This window comes from Notothenia rossii (genome assembly GCF_949606895.1).
Source record: "Notothenia rossii genome assembly, chromosome: 12".
NCBI lineage: Eukaryota > Metazoa > Chordata > Actinopteri > Perciformes > Nototheniidae > Notothenia > Notothenia rossii.
Genome location: NC_136911.1, coordinates 17,475,887 through 17,493,123, shown reverse-complemented (window position 1 = coordinate 17,493,123; position 17,237 = coordinate 17,475,887). Strand labels below are relative to the sequence as shown.

Genomic DNA, 17,237 nt, shown 5'->3' with positions numbered 1-17,237 from the left:
CCCTTTCCCTTGCTTGATGTGTCCGCAGAATATCATGCATTGAGGAAACTGGCCTGTTATTCAGCTTTTGTCTATTTTTCTGTACAAACTGATGCTTTTTATCATTAAATATTAAATCGGTGCTGCCCGGCACGAGATGAACAGCTGATACATTTGCTGCTGCTCTTACTGGAGCTTTCAGCAGAATGAGGTGTCAGAGTTTTGTTAAATTTAACAAAATAAATGAGACACTGTACCTTCACGTGTCTGTAAACTAAACACAGCCACCAATGCATTTGACTTGTTTTCCTATTGGAACAACATGCGCATGACAACTGACACCACCATTGCAAGAGAACTAAATATGAAGTTTGGTGGATAATAATTCTGTCAAACAACCCGTTTTTAGTTTTATTCCGTTGACACAATCGAGAACAAAGAAAACCTGTCCACATGTCCCCGCTTGGCCCGGTGCAGCTTTGAAGTCTGATTTGCTAGCACCGTGATACCAACCCGACCAAACACGTGCTTCCATACTGCGAAGCCCCAACATCGGCTGCTGTGATTGGCCCGCTCGTTTGGCGCCTCTTAAATGTGCTGCAGCCGTAGTGGGCGGTGAATGCAAGACGGGGAGCCGTTTGAACCGTCGCTGTGCCGAGGCGGAAACATTGAAATTGGACAAATTGTGTATAGTGAGGGTGAGATGAAATGGTGTTATATATATCTACAAACACTGTGCCTTTTATGAGGCCCGGTTTAGAGTACTGTAACGTCTGCTTTTATTCTGTTTGCCGACTCTAAAGCTGTAAAGCCGGCAAAGTGTTTCGCTCCTTCCTCTCTGAGCTAACTGCTAGTTAGCTGCCGAGCTAACAGCTAGCCGGAAAACAGGCAGCTAATACCCGAGACAAAAGACGACTTTCCCCCGTCACTTATATCCAGAATCACTCTGTTGAATGAGGACTGAACCTCCTGTGCAGGTAAGAGGAGCTGTCAGTGTTGCCGTCTCTTATTTACAGCGCCTTTGTTGCGATGGTCTGCTCTCGATGCTTTGTTGGAGGTCTCAATCTTTGTTAACTAACTGTTAGCTACCTCGCCGGTGCCACATTTGGTATCCCCGTCAAAATATATTCCCCTTGTAAATAACCTGTTTTTAAAGAGTAAACTGTATCTTCAATATGAGATTAGGATTGAACTGTTTATTTTCCAAGTAAACAGCAGGGACTTAAAACTTGACACCGGGTATTTATCATAAGCTTGAATGTGTTATTTGTTGCTAGCTCTGGTTGATGCTTTTCTTATACAAATGCTTATTTGTGTGTAACCATTAACTGTCTTCTAGACACGTGTCATGTATATTCAGGTAATGAGGGAGAGCATCGATCTGTTTGAAGGGTCATTTTGAAACTAGGGTGCCATTTATATATTTATTAAAAAAAAGTGATTAATACTTTATATATTAATATCGGACTTGGATGTCATTTGAGGGATTTTCACACATTGGGTGCTCTCTCTGATCCATAAATTAGCCTGTGTTTATCTACAGGCCTTATTGGTAGTGATGGAAGTACTTCGATAACTTGCTTAACTATGGTGTAGAAATACCATAGACTGACGAATTTCCATCAGAAGTAAAAGTCCTGACTCTAAATGCTGCTAAAGTAAACTTAGAAACACCATCGTCTCCAAATACATAGGGACAGACAAAACAATCTATTTCAAAATCCTACTTAAGTAAAAGTAGAAACATAGGCAAACATCCTCCTCATCACAAGTCATGAATTCAAAAGGCTACAAAGGTAAAAGTAGAAATATTAAAGTCTATAGAAATACTCCACTCGCAAGTAGAAGTCCTGATTCAGTAAAAGTAAAACATGTTATTGTCCAAAAGTAGCCTACTGCATCACAAGTCAAAAATGATACAATGGAAAAAATACTATAGTATCAAAATATTATGTTTTTTTTCTTGTACTTTTTGGTAAAACTCCTTGATACAAATGTGGATTTGGTCATATTAGGTTACATACATTTAATTTATTTTATACTTCAAGATGGGTACATTATTATAAAATGCTACTAAATTAGAAATATGAAGTCTAAAAGTACTCCTGTCACAAGTGAAGGTCCTTATTCAAATTCTATTTCAGCAAAAATGAGAATTTCCTAGTTTCATAATCCGTTACAAGAAAATATCCAGATTTTGAAGCATTTGTTTATGGGGCTGCTAGGTTATTCTGGGATGTGGTTCTATTCGGTCCACACGTTTTATATCAGTTAGGGTAGACTAGATAGACATCATTTTGGTTGGTTTGGTACAATGTGTTCTGCCAGTTCAGTTTGCCATATCTATTACAATCTGACACATCTCTTACCAGCATGTCTCCATGACACTAAATGAAAGCTTGATCTCAATAGATCTTGTTGCTGCACCTAGACAGGTGGCTTTTGTAATTTGAACGCTAAGAAGGGCTAGGAAAAACCCTGTCACCTGTATTTGTTGCCCCATGAAGAATAACTGAGTGCAAGCTGCTTTTATTTTAATTTTGAGGGAATTTCCACATATCTGAATCACAGCCCAGTTTTCTTTCACTTTCAAAAGAAAATACAATGCAATTCAATGGAAGTACAGTCTCTGAAGTAGTAAAACAGTCAGAAATGCCTCACATTTATGGAAAATGTAATTTGTAAGAGATTAAGTCTAATCTAATGGCTGAGGACAACAGCTGGAAATTAGCAATGTTGGCTAAAACTGCCCCATTTACTTTTTCTGTGACAGTTGATCAATGGGGACTGTCCAAGACACTATAAACAAATAAACTAAACTAAACACACAATATGAACAAAATGTAAAAGATTCAGCCAACTTTTAATTGAACTGATTTTTCGGTTTTCTTTAGCTAAATAACATATATGTGGGCATATACAGTTTATTTTTTCTCTTGGAATAACGTCTCTATCCCCATTTTTATAACATTTAAAACAATAAGAGTATTTTATTTGTTCATCTAAATTAGCTCTGATTTGGTGTTGTGTCGTATTAACAACTAGGGGAAAATCTGGCTTCCATTGATAAGTTTCAGGAATATTGTGCTTGTTGTAAAACTGGATAAATATCTATGGCTGTGTAGCAGACATGAGGCTGGTGAAACTGGAGTTAATCAAAAGCAGTGTCATGATGTTGGTATCCTCAGGTTAGCCCCACAATATATACCAGATCTATAAGACTGAAACAATGCACATCAATAATAATTGCTATAATAGGCTTTTTTGCGTCAAGTAATCCCTGTACAGATGTTTCAGTCACCCTTAAAACACATGATAATACTTAGGAAACTGGAAAAGTTAATACAACTATTAAAACATGCAACAAAGAGCCTAACATTACAGAACAAGGGTATTACAACTAAATATGAATTAGTTTATTGAAGAAATATTAACAGTTTATAAAATCCATACAACATAGAGGCTCACTATACAGGACATGCCAATTAAATAAACATCGTAAAATTAAAAACATACATATTACATATCAAAAAGATAGCGACAGGGACACAAGACAGTATAGTGCAATTGAATTGTATTGCTGACAGTTGCTAATTCCGTTTTAACCCATAAGGACCCAACGTGACACGGGTGTCACATGAACTTTAAACGTTCTGGAAAGTTCCTTATACAGCTTTAGCCTTTATTTGATCTCTTGAAGTCCCTAAGTGACACACACTGAACAGTCTGGTGGGTCCTGGTCCAGGACATGTGATTTTTGTTCCCATAACAACATGTCCAAGATGTCCATGTGCCAGACTAACACATGTGACAGAACTAGCTACATTTTAAATGCTTTTTGTTGTTGTTGCTAAAGGTAAAATTCAAGCCATTTAAGAATTTAAAATGCTTACATAACATGTCCTTTATTACATTCAACCTGTTGTGGAAACATTTCTTGAAACAAATGAGACAAACATCGCTGTGACACTGGTGTCACATCGGGACTTTAGCCCTAAAAAACGTTCACAGTAAACCCAAAGTTACATATATGCACAATTAGAAATATTATTATGATCTGCTCAGTTAATTTAGCTGATTCAATTATATTTAGTTAATATAATCTTTATTCTACAATTCAAAGAATGTTCAAACTAATTGAAACCAAAAAATCACCCTCATTAATTAAGTTATAAATAAGAGTTATTTTACCATTAAAGCCCAATGTGACATATGTCACATTTCAGATATTTGACCCTAGGGGGGGTTACTTGTCAGAAATGTGTTCAAGGTGGTCTATTTAGTCTAAATGATGTTCCCCTTAATTTCCCCAAAAGTAGAAATGGGTCTGGATTCTTATGGATTAATTGACCTATGGCTTAAATAAGTTGTAAATAAAGTGTATGTGGTTTTTCCTTAATGGTTGCTGGGATGGTGTTCCATATTTGTACATAAGACAAGCATTTTCATGTTTCTTGTAAAAGCGTTGTGTGAAAAACAGAAACTTGAATCTTCCTTGCTCTCGCACTGCAGGTCAAACATGGTGCTGACAGGGAAGCGCTCGGAGAAAGGCCCGGCATGCTGGAAGAGAAGAGTGAAGTCAGAGTACATGAGGCTGCGGCAGCTCAAGCGCTTCCGACGAGCCGACGAGGTCAAGGTTCGTCCACACACACTCCCACCTTCACACACTGCACAGTTTCAGGGACTTCAGCAATATAGTCAACTAGTTCAATATCCAATGTAGAGCCATGGATATGAAGTCACTGTTTTTACTGGGAAATGTTGCATGAAATGATGGCATATGTTGGCAGGTGGCTGACACGTTTTCTCTTCAATTCAGTTCATTTGAATGTTTTTTACCTATTCCAGAGCATGTTCAACACCAACCGTCAGAAAATCATGGATCGCACTAAAGTTTTGAATCAGGAGTGGGAGACCAGGCGAATCCAACCAGTGCACATCATGACGTCCGTTGGCTCTTTGAGAGGCACCCGGGAGGTCTGTGGATTCACATCATCCTCAGTACTCTAGTAGACAAAAGGTTTATCCACAAACGGTGGAATGAACCTAACGCCTCTGAAGGTTTGATGTGTAAATCTTCTCTCTGATTCTCTGTGCAGTGCACGGTGGACAGCGGCTTCTCGGAGTTCCCTCGGCAGGTCATCCCCCTGAAGACCCTCAACGCCGTGGCCTCAGTCCCCGTGATGTACTCCTGGTCCCCCCTGCAGCAGAACTTCATGGTCTGCATGTAGTGGAAAATGTTCTTTATGGAAGTTTTGTGCATAGTTGTAGAAGTGAAACATGACAGCAGTGATTGGTCAGCTGTCTGTGTGTGTCAGGGTTCCCTTGGTCAAATATTGGGTTTTATTATTGAGCTTGAAAATAATTGGTAGAAAGGCTATATAAAGATTGACACCATCAAGGCATGTAGGTTTTAGGTTTTATTGAAAAGTCTGTTTTTTTAAATAAATGAAGCAAAGAAATAAGAATGAATATTACGTAATATTCTGCGATGACTCAAACACAACGAATATTAAGGCTTAAGGCCTATATATATTCTCATAAAATAAAAAAGTTTAAAAAATGAAAAACTTTTCTAATTTGCTTTTCTATAGTGCATTAAATAAAAGATGATACTAGAATAAATGAAAAGATAACCCATTACCTGACTCATTTCATTTTGGGTCACTCTTCACTTGTTCCTGGTCAAAGTATGTGAATCCCGGGTGTGTGTGACATGTTTGTTCTCTTCAGGTAGAGGATGAGACGGTGCTCCATAACATCCCCTACATGGGAGACGAGATCCTGGACCAGGACGGGACTTTCATAGAAGAACTCATCAAGAACTACGACGGCAAAGTCCACGGAGACAGAGGTGAGGGCAAGGGGGCGTGAACAATGCATGCTGCTGCACTAAATGTTACTGTGGGAACATTTTATTGACGGTTTAAGGAACAAAATAGCTTTTTAACACACACAGAAGTAGACATCCAGCTTAGAACAAGCAGTTAGACAAAGTTAATGATTTAGCTTTAAATATATACACAAAGGCTTCTGGAAGTAAAAGATTGAAGATATTTAAAGCTGACAACTAAACTCTGCTTTCTAAATCTATAAGAGCATGTGAAAAATCTGTTAACCTCAAAATGCCTGCGGTGCAAATAGTAGTAGTTTGACTTTTCCCTATGACATCCAAACGCATACTTTCCTGCTGAAAATACATTGTTGTGTTTGGCAGAGTGCGGCTTCATCAACGATGAGATATTCGTGGAGTTGGTCAGCGCTCTCTCGCAGTACAGTGACAACGAGGACGATGAGGAGGAGGAGCAGCAGGACTTCAAGGTGGAGAAGGTGGAGAAGGTAGAGAAGGTAGAGAAGGTGGAGAAGGTGGAGCTGTGTGACAGCAAGGAACATTCAGAGGACCCGCGCAAAGACGGACTCATCAACAATGACAGTAAGTCCCTCACTGAGGGGCTATTGCAACTGCAATATGATTCACTTTTTGTAGGGATTAATCCATTTTTGATTAATAATTCTCATTATCAATGTTACATGAAATTGATTATGCTGTGATTTAAGTTTTCCCCCAAACAAATCTGTTTTGCAAGGTCTATAGAATACAATTAGTAGGCAATTAATATCTGTGCAGCTCTACTATACTTTTTTAGCCTTTAAAAATGTAAATAAATTCTGTCGCACTTTTAATTAACATTTAAGAAAGAGACGGACCTAAATCTAATTGAAGTCCTGCAACAGGGAAATGTATGGATATAACTTAATAAAGAAATGTAAACATGCTTATTTACTGACAACAGATGTATTTCTTCACGGTTAAGAAATAAAATGACGTGCTGTTTTTTTTTAACACTTACAATGTTTTATTTCTCCTTAAACGCCTTTTTTATAGTGAAACAACTCGTTTGGTAAGTGACATTTAGGGTTTTGTGAGTTTTGTTCCCTGATGGAAATGTTACGTCTCCAGGCCGAAGCAGTAGTGACGGCAGCAAGAAGTTTCCCTCTGACAAGATCTTTGAAGCCATCTCCTCCATGTTCCCTGACAAAGGCTCCACTGAGGAGCTCAAAGAGAAGTGAGTGGCTTTGTCTGTCTGTGTCAGCATTATGTGTAAATTAATCTATTAAAAAATAAAAATAATGAAGTAGCAGCCAGTAGCAAATGGTAGGTTTAAATTGCAGTTATTTAACAACAGTGTACACATCATTTGCAACATAACATCCAGTGTGAATATACAACGATTCCTCTGAGAAAGATTCTTCCTTTGGAAGAATGTTTCTCAGTCAGCTTGCAGCTTTGATTTCTGTGTGTGCGTGTGTGTGTGCGTCAGGTACAAGGAGCTGACGGAGCAACAGCTGCCCGGAGCGTTGCCTCCTGAGTGCACGCCTAACATCGACGGTCCCAACGCTCGCTCTGTGCAGCGCGAGCAGAGTCTTCACTCCTTCCACACGCTGTTCTGCAGACGCTGCTTCAAATACGACTGCTTCCTCCACCGTCAGTACACACACACACACACACACACACACACACACACACACACACACACACACACACTCTCCTCTGAAATAACATGGAGCGAGTCAGCCATTTGAATGAAAATGACTTTAAATATAAGGTATAATAATGCATTGATACAATAAACTGGATTTTTTTTAAAAGCCAAATTATTATTTATTCAGTTTTTTTCTATGTCCTTTAGCTTTCCATGCCACTCCAAACACGTATAAGCGCAAGAACCTGGAGAACCTGGTGGATAGTAAGCCCTGCGTCATGGACTGCTACATGTACCTGGTACAGGTGAGTCGCTCTTAGCACATCTCTTAGGCAAAATCCGTTTTTCAAACCATGCTAAAATATCAGAGGTACTTCATTCCAACCATGTGTAAGTCTTTGAATAACATAATATAAAACTACTTTATTAATGACCTTTTTTCACTTATTTATAGAAATATTATACTATACTTTATTACTTTTTAGAACATACTATAATTTCACCTTTTACTATCTTCATCCATCTTTGTAATATGGTGAGGCATGTAACTGCATTCATAGTAAGACTCTTATCCCAGAACAAAATAACATGGATTTATTTGGGAATATTTCAAACGCTTTCTTAACCTCGCTCTGAACTGAATACATTTGATATTTGAAACTGAAGTATTACCTGATGAAATATTATGTCTGCTGTGATCTCTCAGGATGGGTTGGTGAGGGAGTACCCGGCCGGAGTGGTTTCAGATCAGGTCAAGACGCCCTCCAAACGCTCCGTGGGTCGTCGCCGCGGACGACTGCCAAACGGCCGGCCCAGCACCCCCTCCGTCTTCTCGGAAACCAAAGACACAGACAGCGACCGGGAGGGCAGCAAGGAAGACGAGCGAGACAACGAACAGGACAACGATCATGACAACGAGCAGGAAATGGAGCAAGAGAACGGGGGAGAAAATGATAAAGACGACGACGATGACAAGAAGGATGAAAACACCAGCAGCTCAGGTACTCACTCGTAACATTAAGCTGCCATTAAAGAGCAACTTCCAGGTTAAAGACACCTGTGAATAAATGTGTAGGAAAATGATGAATACACTAGATTTTCAGAAAGATATACAGTGACTACAGTGACATCTGGCGTCGTTTTTGTAAGAAATGTTCACTTCCGCATAAAAAAGCCTCGGCACGTGACCTCCCGCGTGTGACGTAACATGGGGGAGACAAGGGGGAGAGCGGCCGGTGTAACATATTAATAAACATGGATCCCAATGCTAGTTTCGACACAGAAGACACAGAAGAAGTTGAACATGAATATTCGAATGCATATGATGGACCACAACCTTCTAATTATGAGCCTGCTAGGCGTCCAAGAGACCAGGAGCAGCCAAGGATTAGAAGAAATAACGGCCATCGGACAGAAATTGAGCTTTGGTGTGAGGAGAACCAGTGGAGAACTGGGCAGCTATCTTGGTGAGTGACCGGCGTTAGCTACAGAATGTTAGCTAACGTCACACCACAACATTGTGAAGTTAGCTATCATATATCAGGCTATAACTAAAGTAGCATTGATAATATAGTAACGTTACTGGCAGGACTGTTGATACTGATCCATAACAGAAACTAATGCGCAAGTATCAGCCGTATCTCGCGTTACCTAATGCAACTCCACACTACGGTGCTGTGTACCGGAGGGGAGACGCGAGATACGGCTGATACTTGGCGATCTGGCGGAGAAAGGTTGTGGAGCCTCCGTTGATATGCCGTTGTAAATGGCTTGATGTAAAGCAGGTGTGTAGTCGGGGAGGGTGCACAGCTGATTGCAGCAGGTGAGTGGAGGTTGAGCCGGGAGCCAGGAGTGACAGCCACTGCGCCCACACAAACAACGCAGACAGGGGGAAACAAACAAACAAACAAAAAGGAGACGGCTGGAGCAGTACAGCCACCACAGCGTTACCTAATGGAACTCCACACTACGTCTTACGGTGTCGTAAGGGGGAGAGGGAGGGGAGAGAGGGAGGGAGAGGGAGGGGGAGATATCTCTCTCTCTCTCTCTCTCTCTCTCTCTCTCTCTCTCTCTCTCTCTCTCTCTCTCAGGGGGGGGGGGAGAGAGATGTAATACGGTTTCCTGATAAAGCTGTGGAGAGTATGTGCTGCAGGGAGGTGGATGCACAACGCACCCAGGAACGAACGCTAGCTCCGGTCCTTTTTACTGTGGACTCGATGTCCTGACAGGCTGGTATTTGTGCAACCTGCACAAACACAATACTGCACCATGATTACAAATGGTGAAATACAATGTAAAAATACCAGCTCACTAAAACACAACCGCTCAACTCAACGCAACTACTAACTATACCCGCGGTCAGAGAACGGAGATGTTTCCCCTGTGTGATGGAATATGACGCGTTTGACGTATGACCTTAAAAAAAAGCCGTTTTTAAGAGCAGAGCTCAGAAGTGCTCCTTTCCCTCTGAATTCCTGCCCTTATGTCTCATAAAACATATCAAATCCTACATTCACTTTTTTAATTGTAATTTTCAAGCAAGTTTAAGCATAAATGTAGAAAAAAAGAAACCCTGCAAGATGCTCTTTAAAGTTGATGTCCTTGTTAGCAAAAACATCTATGTCCATTCCTAGGAAAACCACGGTCTGTCTTTTTATAATTTCTTAAAGGCTACATTCCTAATTTCTACAGGTTCTCTTTAATGTAAATAAACATCACGGAATCTCTGAAACAAATCATTATTTTACTAAATAATTAAAATACAACTGAATATGTTGTAATATACATTTTTATCTTGTAGTACAATATGCACATTTTTACTTAAATATTTCATTTTATATTTTGCACATTTTCACTTTGACTCGTCTTTATAATTTTTATTTTCTAAAGCACTCTCAAAGTTCCCTTGCAGAGTTAAAACGTAGTCCCTGGTTTAGTTTCTTAGTGTCTTGGAAGGTTCTTTGTGCCCTATGGACGTGGATAAGCTCTTTTTGCTTCTCGTGTGTGTGTAGAGGGTAACTCACGGTGTCAGACTCCAGTGAAGATGAAGCTGAGTGTGGAAGCTGAAGCTGTGGACTGGAGTGGAGCAGAAGCTTCTCTCTTTAGGGTTCTCATCGGGACTTACTACGACAACTTCTGCGCCATCGCACGGCTCATCGGCACGAAGACCTGCAGACAGGTGAGCCCCCGCTGACGTCTAGTTTACCATTTACTCACAGCCAGGGGGAAATGATCAGAAAGAAAATACTTTTGTCACCTGACAAACTGACCTCGTTTTATCTTTGAACTTGAGGGAAAGTTCCTGATGAACTTGTGTTCTCCTTCCTTTGTTCCTGCAGGTTTATGAGTTCAGGGTCAAGGAATCGAGCATCATTGCACGCGCTCCTGCTGAAGACGAGGACACGCCCCCGCGAAAGAAGAAGAGGAAACACAGACTTTGGGCCACTCACTGCAGGAAGATCCAGCTGAAGAAAGGTCAGAGGTCACTGCAGCACATTACGAAAGGAAAATGGGAAGAGTTTCCATCTAGAAAAGAACCCAAACATGTTATTAACTATTGGTTCTTTCACAGATTTGGATTAAAAGTGTGAATAACATAAATATAATACTAACGTATATAGAATCAATAGTATCCAGTTGTATCAGATTCAATAAGAATATCTCATTCTGAAATGAATGACACATTTCTAAATGTATACAGTACATGTGAAATGATTTTAAGAAGATCACTGTGAAAGAAATGGGTAAATGAGTGTGTTAAGCCTAGATGAATCTCTGATGTTGATGTGTTGTAGTACAATATTTGACCTCTGCATCTCTCTACAGATGGCTCATCCAATCACGTGTATAACTACCAGCCATGTGACCACCCGCGGCAGCCCTGCGACTCCTCCTGTCCCTGCGTCACCGCTCAAAACTTCTGCGAGAAGTTCTGCCAGTGCAGCTCTGAGTGTAAACACACACACACACACACACACACACACACATACACACACACACACACACATACACATACACATACACATACACACACACACACACACACACACACACACACACACACACACACACACACACACACTCTCATTCCTCAACTATATCCCTGCAGAAAGGTAATGGTAAGCTTTGCTCATTACGTATGCAGGTCAGAACCGTTTCCCAGGCTGTCGGTGCAAAGCTCAGTGCAACACCAAGCAGTGCCCCTGCTACCTGGCGGTGAGAGAGTGTGACCCCGACCTGTGCCTGACGTGCGGCGCTGCAGATCATTGGGACAGCAAGAACGTGTCCTGCAAGAACTGCTCCATCCAGAGAGGCGCCAAGAAGGTCTTTATTTATTCACTGCACACCTTTATTAGCACTTGAACATGGGATGATCTGAGTTCAGTAGCAAAATATCCTAAATGTACTCTGCAGTTGAAAAGTTTGGAAACAGATCATGTTTATCTTTGTTTGCTTTTTTTTATAAAAATTATTTTAACCAAGATAAAAAACGAATTCCAACAAATGTATTTTTTGTCTCTAGATTTTTCCAAAAAGACCCCGTTTCAATGTTGTATGAAACCTTCCTACAAAATAAAAACCTTTTGCATAGACTTTCTACGACCTAAAAGCACTTACCACCTGTTGTAGATGTAGAGTAGACGTTTCAGACATCGGACTGAAGCTGTTATGATAGGAAATAATAAACCTTTTAAAAACCAGTTTTTTGTATTTTGTGATGTTCCTCTGTCTCTCAGCATCTGCTGCTGGCCCCCTCAGATGTGGCCGGGTGGGGCATCTTCATCAAAGAGCCGGTCCAGAAGAACGAGTTCATCTCCGAATACTGTGGAGAGGTAGGACAAATGTCTGTGTGTACAAAAGTATTTCTGCTGCAATGCCATGCACACCTTTTTTGAAAGAAAACATCCAGTTTTTTGTATACCTCTTGGATCTGCAAGAAGTATTTAAATGTTGTGGGAAAATGTATTTTCAGATTATCTCTCAGGACGAAGCAGACCGCAGAGGCAAGGTCTACGATAAATACATGTGCAGCTTCCTCTTCAACCTCAACAACGGTAAACACACTTACAGATTGAGAAACTGACCGTGTGCCTCAAACGCAGATGCCCAATACGGTTTTCTTTTCTCTGCAGACTTTGTTGTTGATGCCACAAGGAAAGGCAACAAGATACGCTTTGCCAACCATTCTGTCAACCCCAACTGCTATGCAAAAGGTGAGAAGAGCTGCCACTACAAATGAAAGCATGCATTATAAACTCAGGTGGAGCTGCGCTAACGTGTGTGTGTCCTCTGCAGTGATGATGGTGAACGGGGATCACAGGATTGGAATCTTTGCTAAGAGAGCCATCCAGACTGGAGAGGAACTTTTCTTTGACTACAGGTCAGTAACACCTAGTCTGATTGTCTTTTTTATTAAGATTTTTAAAAGCTCCTAATAATATTTCAGTGTCCAGCCCCCTCTGAGTCAGTGTTAATTAAACACAGGCCATATCAATAACACATTTTATAGCATGAATGTACGCATACAATTTAAGATCTGCTAAATAATCTCAATTAATAATTTCCTCAATGAAATACCAAAAAGAGACAGCGACAAAGTTTGTCATAAAAAAATCTTGTTTTGTCTAAAGATATCCAGTTTTTAAATAAATTAAAAGGAAACCAGAAAAATAATTCTAATGTAGGTGATGTTGCAAATATCTCATTTGAGAAACGACAGAAACTAATATCAAATGAGTTGCTGATGAAATCTTGTTTAGAGATGTTAGCCTCTGCTTGAATCGTACCACATTTTGTCCAAAGAATACAAATATTGAAACTCAAATATCTCTTTTTAAGCGGACCCTTCCTGCACCACTTTATTTCCAATGATTTCAATAAAAAAAGTTTTCAAACCTGAGCAACTGTTGGGTCAGAGCTACCCCGTTGCTCCTGATAATCTGAGTGAACAGACCCGCTCAGACGTCCTGATCTAACGTTTTGTGTGTGTGTGTCTGTGTGGCAGGTACAGCCAGGCGGACGCTCTGAAGTACGTCGGAATCGAGCGGGAGCTAGAGATGGCCTAAGGGAAGCTCTACCTCCCGAGGATCGCCAACACAAAGGCCTTACACTCAAACACAACACCCCTTCCATTCAGGAAACCAGGACGACATGCAAAATGCTAGAGAGCTTCAGGCAAACTGGGAATATTTGAAGCAGAATTTTTATGCAGTTTTTTTTGCCACAAAAAAGGCTTTTCATATATTTTTTGCTTCTTGTGATTTTTCAACAAATCTTCCTCTTCTGTGGAGACCGGCTTTATGAATCTTCCCTGAGCTGAAGCTCGTCTACGAACTGACTCATTTTGTCGTTTTTTGTAATCTGAACTGTAAATGTTCTACAGTGCGAAACCCTATCCCGCCTGTTTGAAACGGGTTCATTAGTTTTAGCTTCAGGGACCAAAAACATCCACCAGCCGCTTTCACTCCACGGCCTGGACTCGTTTTGCGATTTTAGTTTCAGTGTTTTTATACGGTATGAACTACCGGATCACTGTCTGTAAATCAGGAGGCCTTCGCTAAGTCTCACCAGATCAATACAGATTTCTAGGGCTGCACAGACATGTTTCCATTGTGATAACATCTAAATCACTCGATGCCGACGTACTTCAGAGCGTCCGCCTGGCTGTATCAAAGTCATGCCAAACATTGACTGGCTCTCCGTTGTATATTAACTGAATATACAGGAGCTTTGACAGTTGGTTGGACAAAATATTGCATTTCAAACATTTATCAATAATGGAAACATGTACTAGTTGCAGCCCTAGGTTTAGTTAGTGGACAATTGTTGACTTGTGTTTATATTTAGTAAGAACAGTTTGGTATGAGACGTGATGAAGAGTATATCTTCTACTGATTTCTTTGTTTGGTTTTTAATATTTGAAACGGCTGATGCAAAAATTGGATAAAAAGCTGATGGAGAATAAGTGCTGGATATATACGAAAGTATATATCCAGCACTAATTCTTAAATTAGTTTTAGCGGCATCTTTTATAATTGAAATGCCTCCAGTTTGATCATTCGATGTTTCTGTTAAACACCAGCCAATGTGACCTTGTCTCAGATATCTTTCTGAGGGTGGGTTGATTTTCAACAGCTTGAAAGTGGGCTCCAGGTTTCTGTTACCGACTCTGCTTTGTGATGCTACATTCAGGTGCTAACGTGAAAACACAAAACCAATACTACTTGACCACGAAACTCAACCCACCAGAGAAACACTTTGAACCTTTCTGTCTGTACTTTAAGCTTCATGTCGTGTGCATGTGCTGCTCTCCTCTGAGCCGCGCTGCTTTTTTCTTTCTTTCTTTCTTTCAAACTCAACCAAAACACACGAATACTGATGAAGGTTTTTATTCATTGTTTGTCATCTCTCATTATTGAAGTTTCCCAGCAGCACCGTGCTCTACTCAAGAACTCGGTCCAGTTTGTTTTCTACATCTCTGCTCCTTGTTTGGTTCGATTCAGGTTGTTTTCAGTCCACAGACTTCACCGTAGTGAGCTAGATCTGTCTGTAGAACATGTAGAATGAAACATTCCTGGCGGCTTTTTATACATTCAGCAGCGTACTGAACATTGAGGTTGTCATCCCGCTAAAAAGCAGTGTTTCCTGGCAGCAAAATAAATAATTGTCATCATGGCTTAATATTATTCTTTCTTTTTAAGATCTGTTAGTATCTGCAAGCAACCAATGGACCAAAACTCAAATAAGTTACATTTCTAATAATGTAAGACGGTAAATCTCCACATTTAATAAGGTCGGTAAGATTTTCCATTTTGTATTTAAGCAAACAACTAAAGGCTAGTAATCATTAGTAAAATTGATGCCAGTTAATTTTCTGTTAATTATTTCTTCTAACAAACACAATAATGATGAGATCTTGGGTTTCGAGTAGAGCACAGTGACGGGAAACTTCTCACTTGTTGAAAGTGTTTGTAGATGTTTGACCCTGCGCTGTGCCTTGAGTCCTAAACTCACCAGTCTACAGTCATATCAATCAGCCAGTCTGATGAGTTACTTTCTGCATGATGAAGAGAAAACAGGACCTCTGACTGTAATGCCTCCATGTGATGTCCAATCACTATAAATATATTTTCTCTTGTAAAATAAGCCTTTTTACCAACGTGCAAACAATCACACTTTGACTGTCTTTTTTCTGATGTGAATACTGGTGCTTAAAAGAGAACCAGACTGCCCGGCGTCTGGCCCACGTGAAGCAAAACCAGCCTCCTCTTCCTCTCTTTCCTACTTTACACCTGTAGTTTATAACGATCTTTAAGGAGACAGACAGAGGGACGTCTCGTGGTGCTCTCGTGTCTGTAGGTGACTATCAGGGCTCTGAAACCTGGTGCTCTTTGGCTTCCAAACAGTCAAATCCGGGGATTGTTCCAGGTGGAGATTTTCCACACATTTTTTTTCACATTATTGTGCGTTAAAATTGTGAATACAATGTTCTGACTACAACCATGTGACCCGAAAGTGTGAATATTTCAAATGGAAATGTTTAGGAACCCTTAAGTCTTTTTTATAACATCACAAACCATTTCCTGGTGATCCCAGTGTTACTACTTTCCTCACAAAGTGGATGCATTGAATTGGGCTGTGAAAGCATTTAAAGACCATATTAACTAAGATTATCCCAAAACAAAGCCCACAGCAGCTGCTTTCAACCAGAGGAATCAGTTTGATTACAAACCAGCCACTTTTAAACATGTTTAAAAGTGGCTGGTTTGTGTGAGACTGAACAACGTGTCTGAAAGTGTTCATGTTGGCCAAAGGCTGGTTAAATGCCTCCATAATATTCTTAAAATGGTCAAAACAAGTGTTATCCAGCCCTCGTTATGGTGGAATCTGCAGGTTATTTAACACCGTTAGCCTGGGTTAACTTTCTCTTTTCTTCTTATTGTCAAACCAGGACCACTTTTTTCCTCCGATGACACAGGTGCTGAATTTGTAATGTTTACAGGGATTTTGTTGTTCAAAGTGATGCAGATTAAAATATTATAAATGTTTGTTTTGTGTCTGTTTGAATTTACACTAACAACTTATTTTAACAGGACTGAGTAGAAACTGCTCTGGAAAAAGTTCTAGTATACAGGACTGTCTCAGAAAATTAGAATATTGTGATAAAGTTCTTTATTTTCTGTAATGCAATTTAAAAAAACAAATGTCATACATTCTGGATTCATTACAAATCAACTGAAATATTGCAAGCCTTTTATTATTTTAATATTGCTGATTATGGCATACAGCTTAAGAAAACTCAAAAATCCTATCTCAAAAAATTAGAATAGTTCCTCAGACCAAGTAAAAAAAAAAGATTTATAACAGCAAAACACAATCAAACATTTGAAAATGTCCATTAATGCACTCAGTACTTGGTTGGGAATCCTTTTGCACGGATTACTGCATCAATGCGGCGTGGCATGGAGGCAATCAGCCTGTGGCATTGCTGAGGTGTTATGGATGCCCAGGATGCTTCAATAGCGGCCTTTAGCTCATTAGCATTGTTGGGTCTGGTGTCTTTCAGCTTCTTCTTCACAATACCCCACATATTCTCTATGGGGTTCAGGTCAGGGGAATTTGCAGGCCAATCGAGGACAGTAATGCCATGGTCAGTACACCAGTTACTGGTGGTTTTGGCACTGTGGGCAGGTGCCAGATCATGCTGGAAAATGAATTCCTCATCTCCATAGAGCTTTTCAGCAGACGGAAGCATGTAGTGCTCTAAAATCTCTT

At 40.2% G+C, this 17,237-nt stretch overlaps 1 protein-coding gene and 1 long non-coding RNA gene across 3 annotated transcripts in view; one reads left to right on the top strand and one right to left on the bottom strand.

Annotated features, from left to right (window-relative positions):
• LOC307026289 overlaps positions 1-17,237 on the bottom strand; it is a 340,364-nt gene that overhangs the window by 55,474 nt on the left and 267,653 nt on the right. The gene's annotated exons all lie outside the window — the stretch shown is intronic.
• ezh2 (enhancer of zeste 2 polycomb repressive complex 2 subunit) lies at positions 357-16,510 on the top strand. 2 transcript variants are annotated; one of them, XM_079662176.1, is made up of 19 exons: positions 357-677; positions 4,492-4,615; positions 4,828-4,956; positions 5,079-5,198; positions 5,713-5,833; positions 6,197-6,412; positions 6,941-7,046; positions 7,302-7,465; positions 7,671-7,768; positions 8,170-8,464; positions 10,475-10,641; positions 10,802-10,937; positions 11,289-11,414; positions 11,608-11,786; positions 12,200-12,295; positions 12,436-12,517; positions 12,596-12,676; positions 12,759-12,843; positions 13,468-16,510. In XM_079662176.1, exons 2-19 carry the CDS (start codon positions 4,499-4,501, stop codon positions 13,526-13,528), a joined length of 2,379 nt encoding a protein of 792 aa, XP_079518302.1. In that variant the 5' UTR covers positions 357-677; positions 4,492-4,498; the 3' UTR covers positions 13,529-16,510. The 2 variants fall into 2 exon arrangements, with proteins under 2 accessions (XP_079518302.1, XP_079518301.1); XM_079662175.1 differs by having other exon boundaries at positions 581-956.

Bases quoted from the DNA above. Each gene is read 5' to 3' on its own strand.
- ezh2 (XM_079662176.1), top strand. From the start codon at position 4,499: ATGGTGCTGACAGGGAAGCGCTCGGAGAAAGGCCCGGCATGCTGGAAG. The intron at 7,466-7,670 runs GTCAGTACACAC...TATGTCCTTTAG, and splicing joins ATACGACTGCTTCCTCCACC to CTTTCCATGCCACTCCAAAC. The intron at 11,415-11,607 runs GTAAACACACAC...TTACGTATGCAG, and splicing joins CTGCCAGTGCAGCTCTGAGT to GTCAGAACCGTTTCCCAGGC.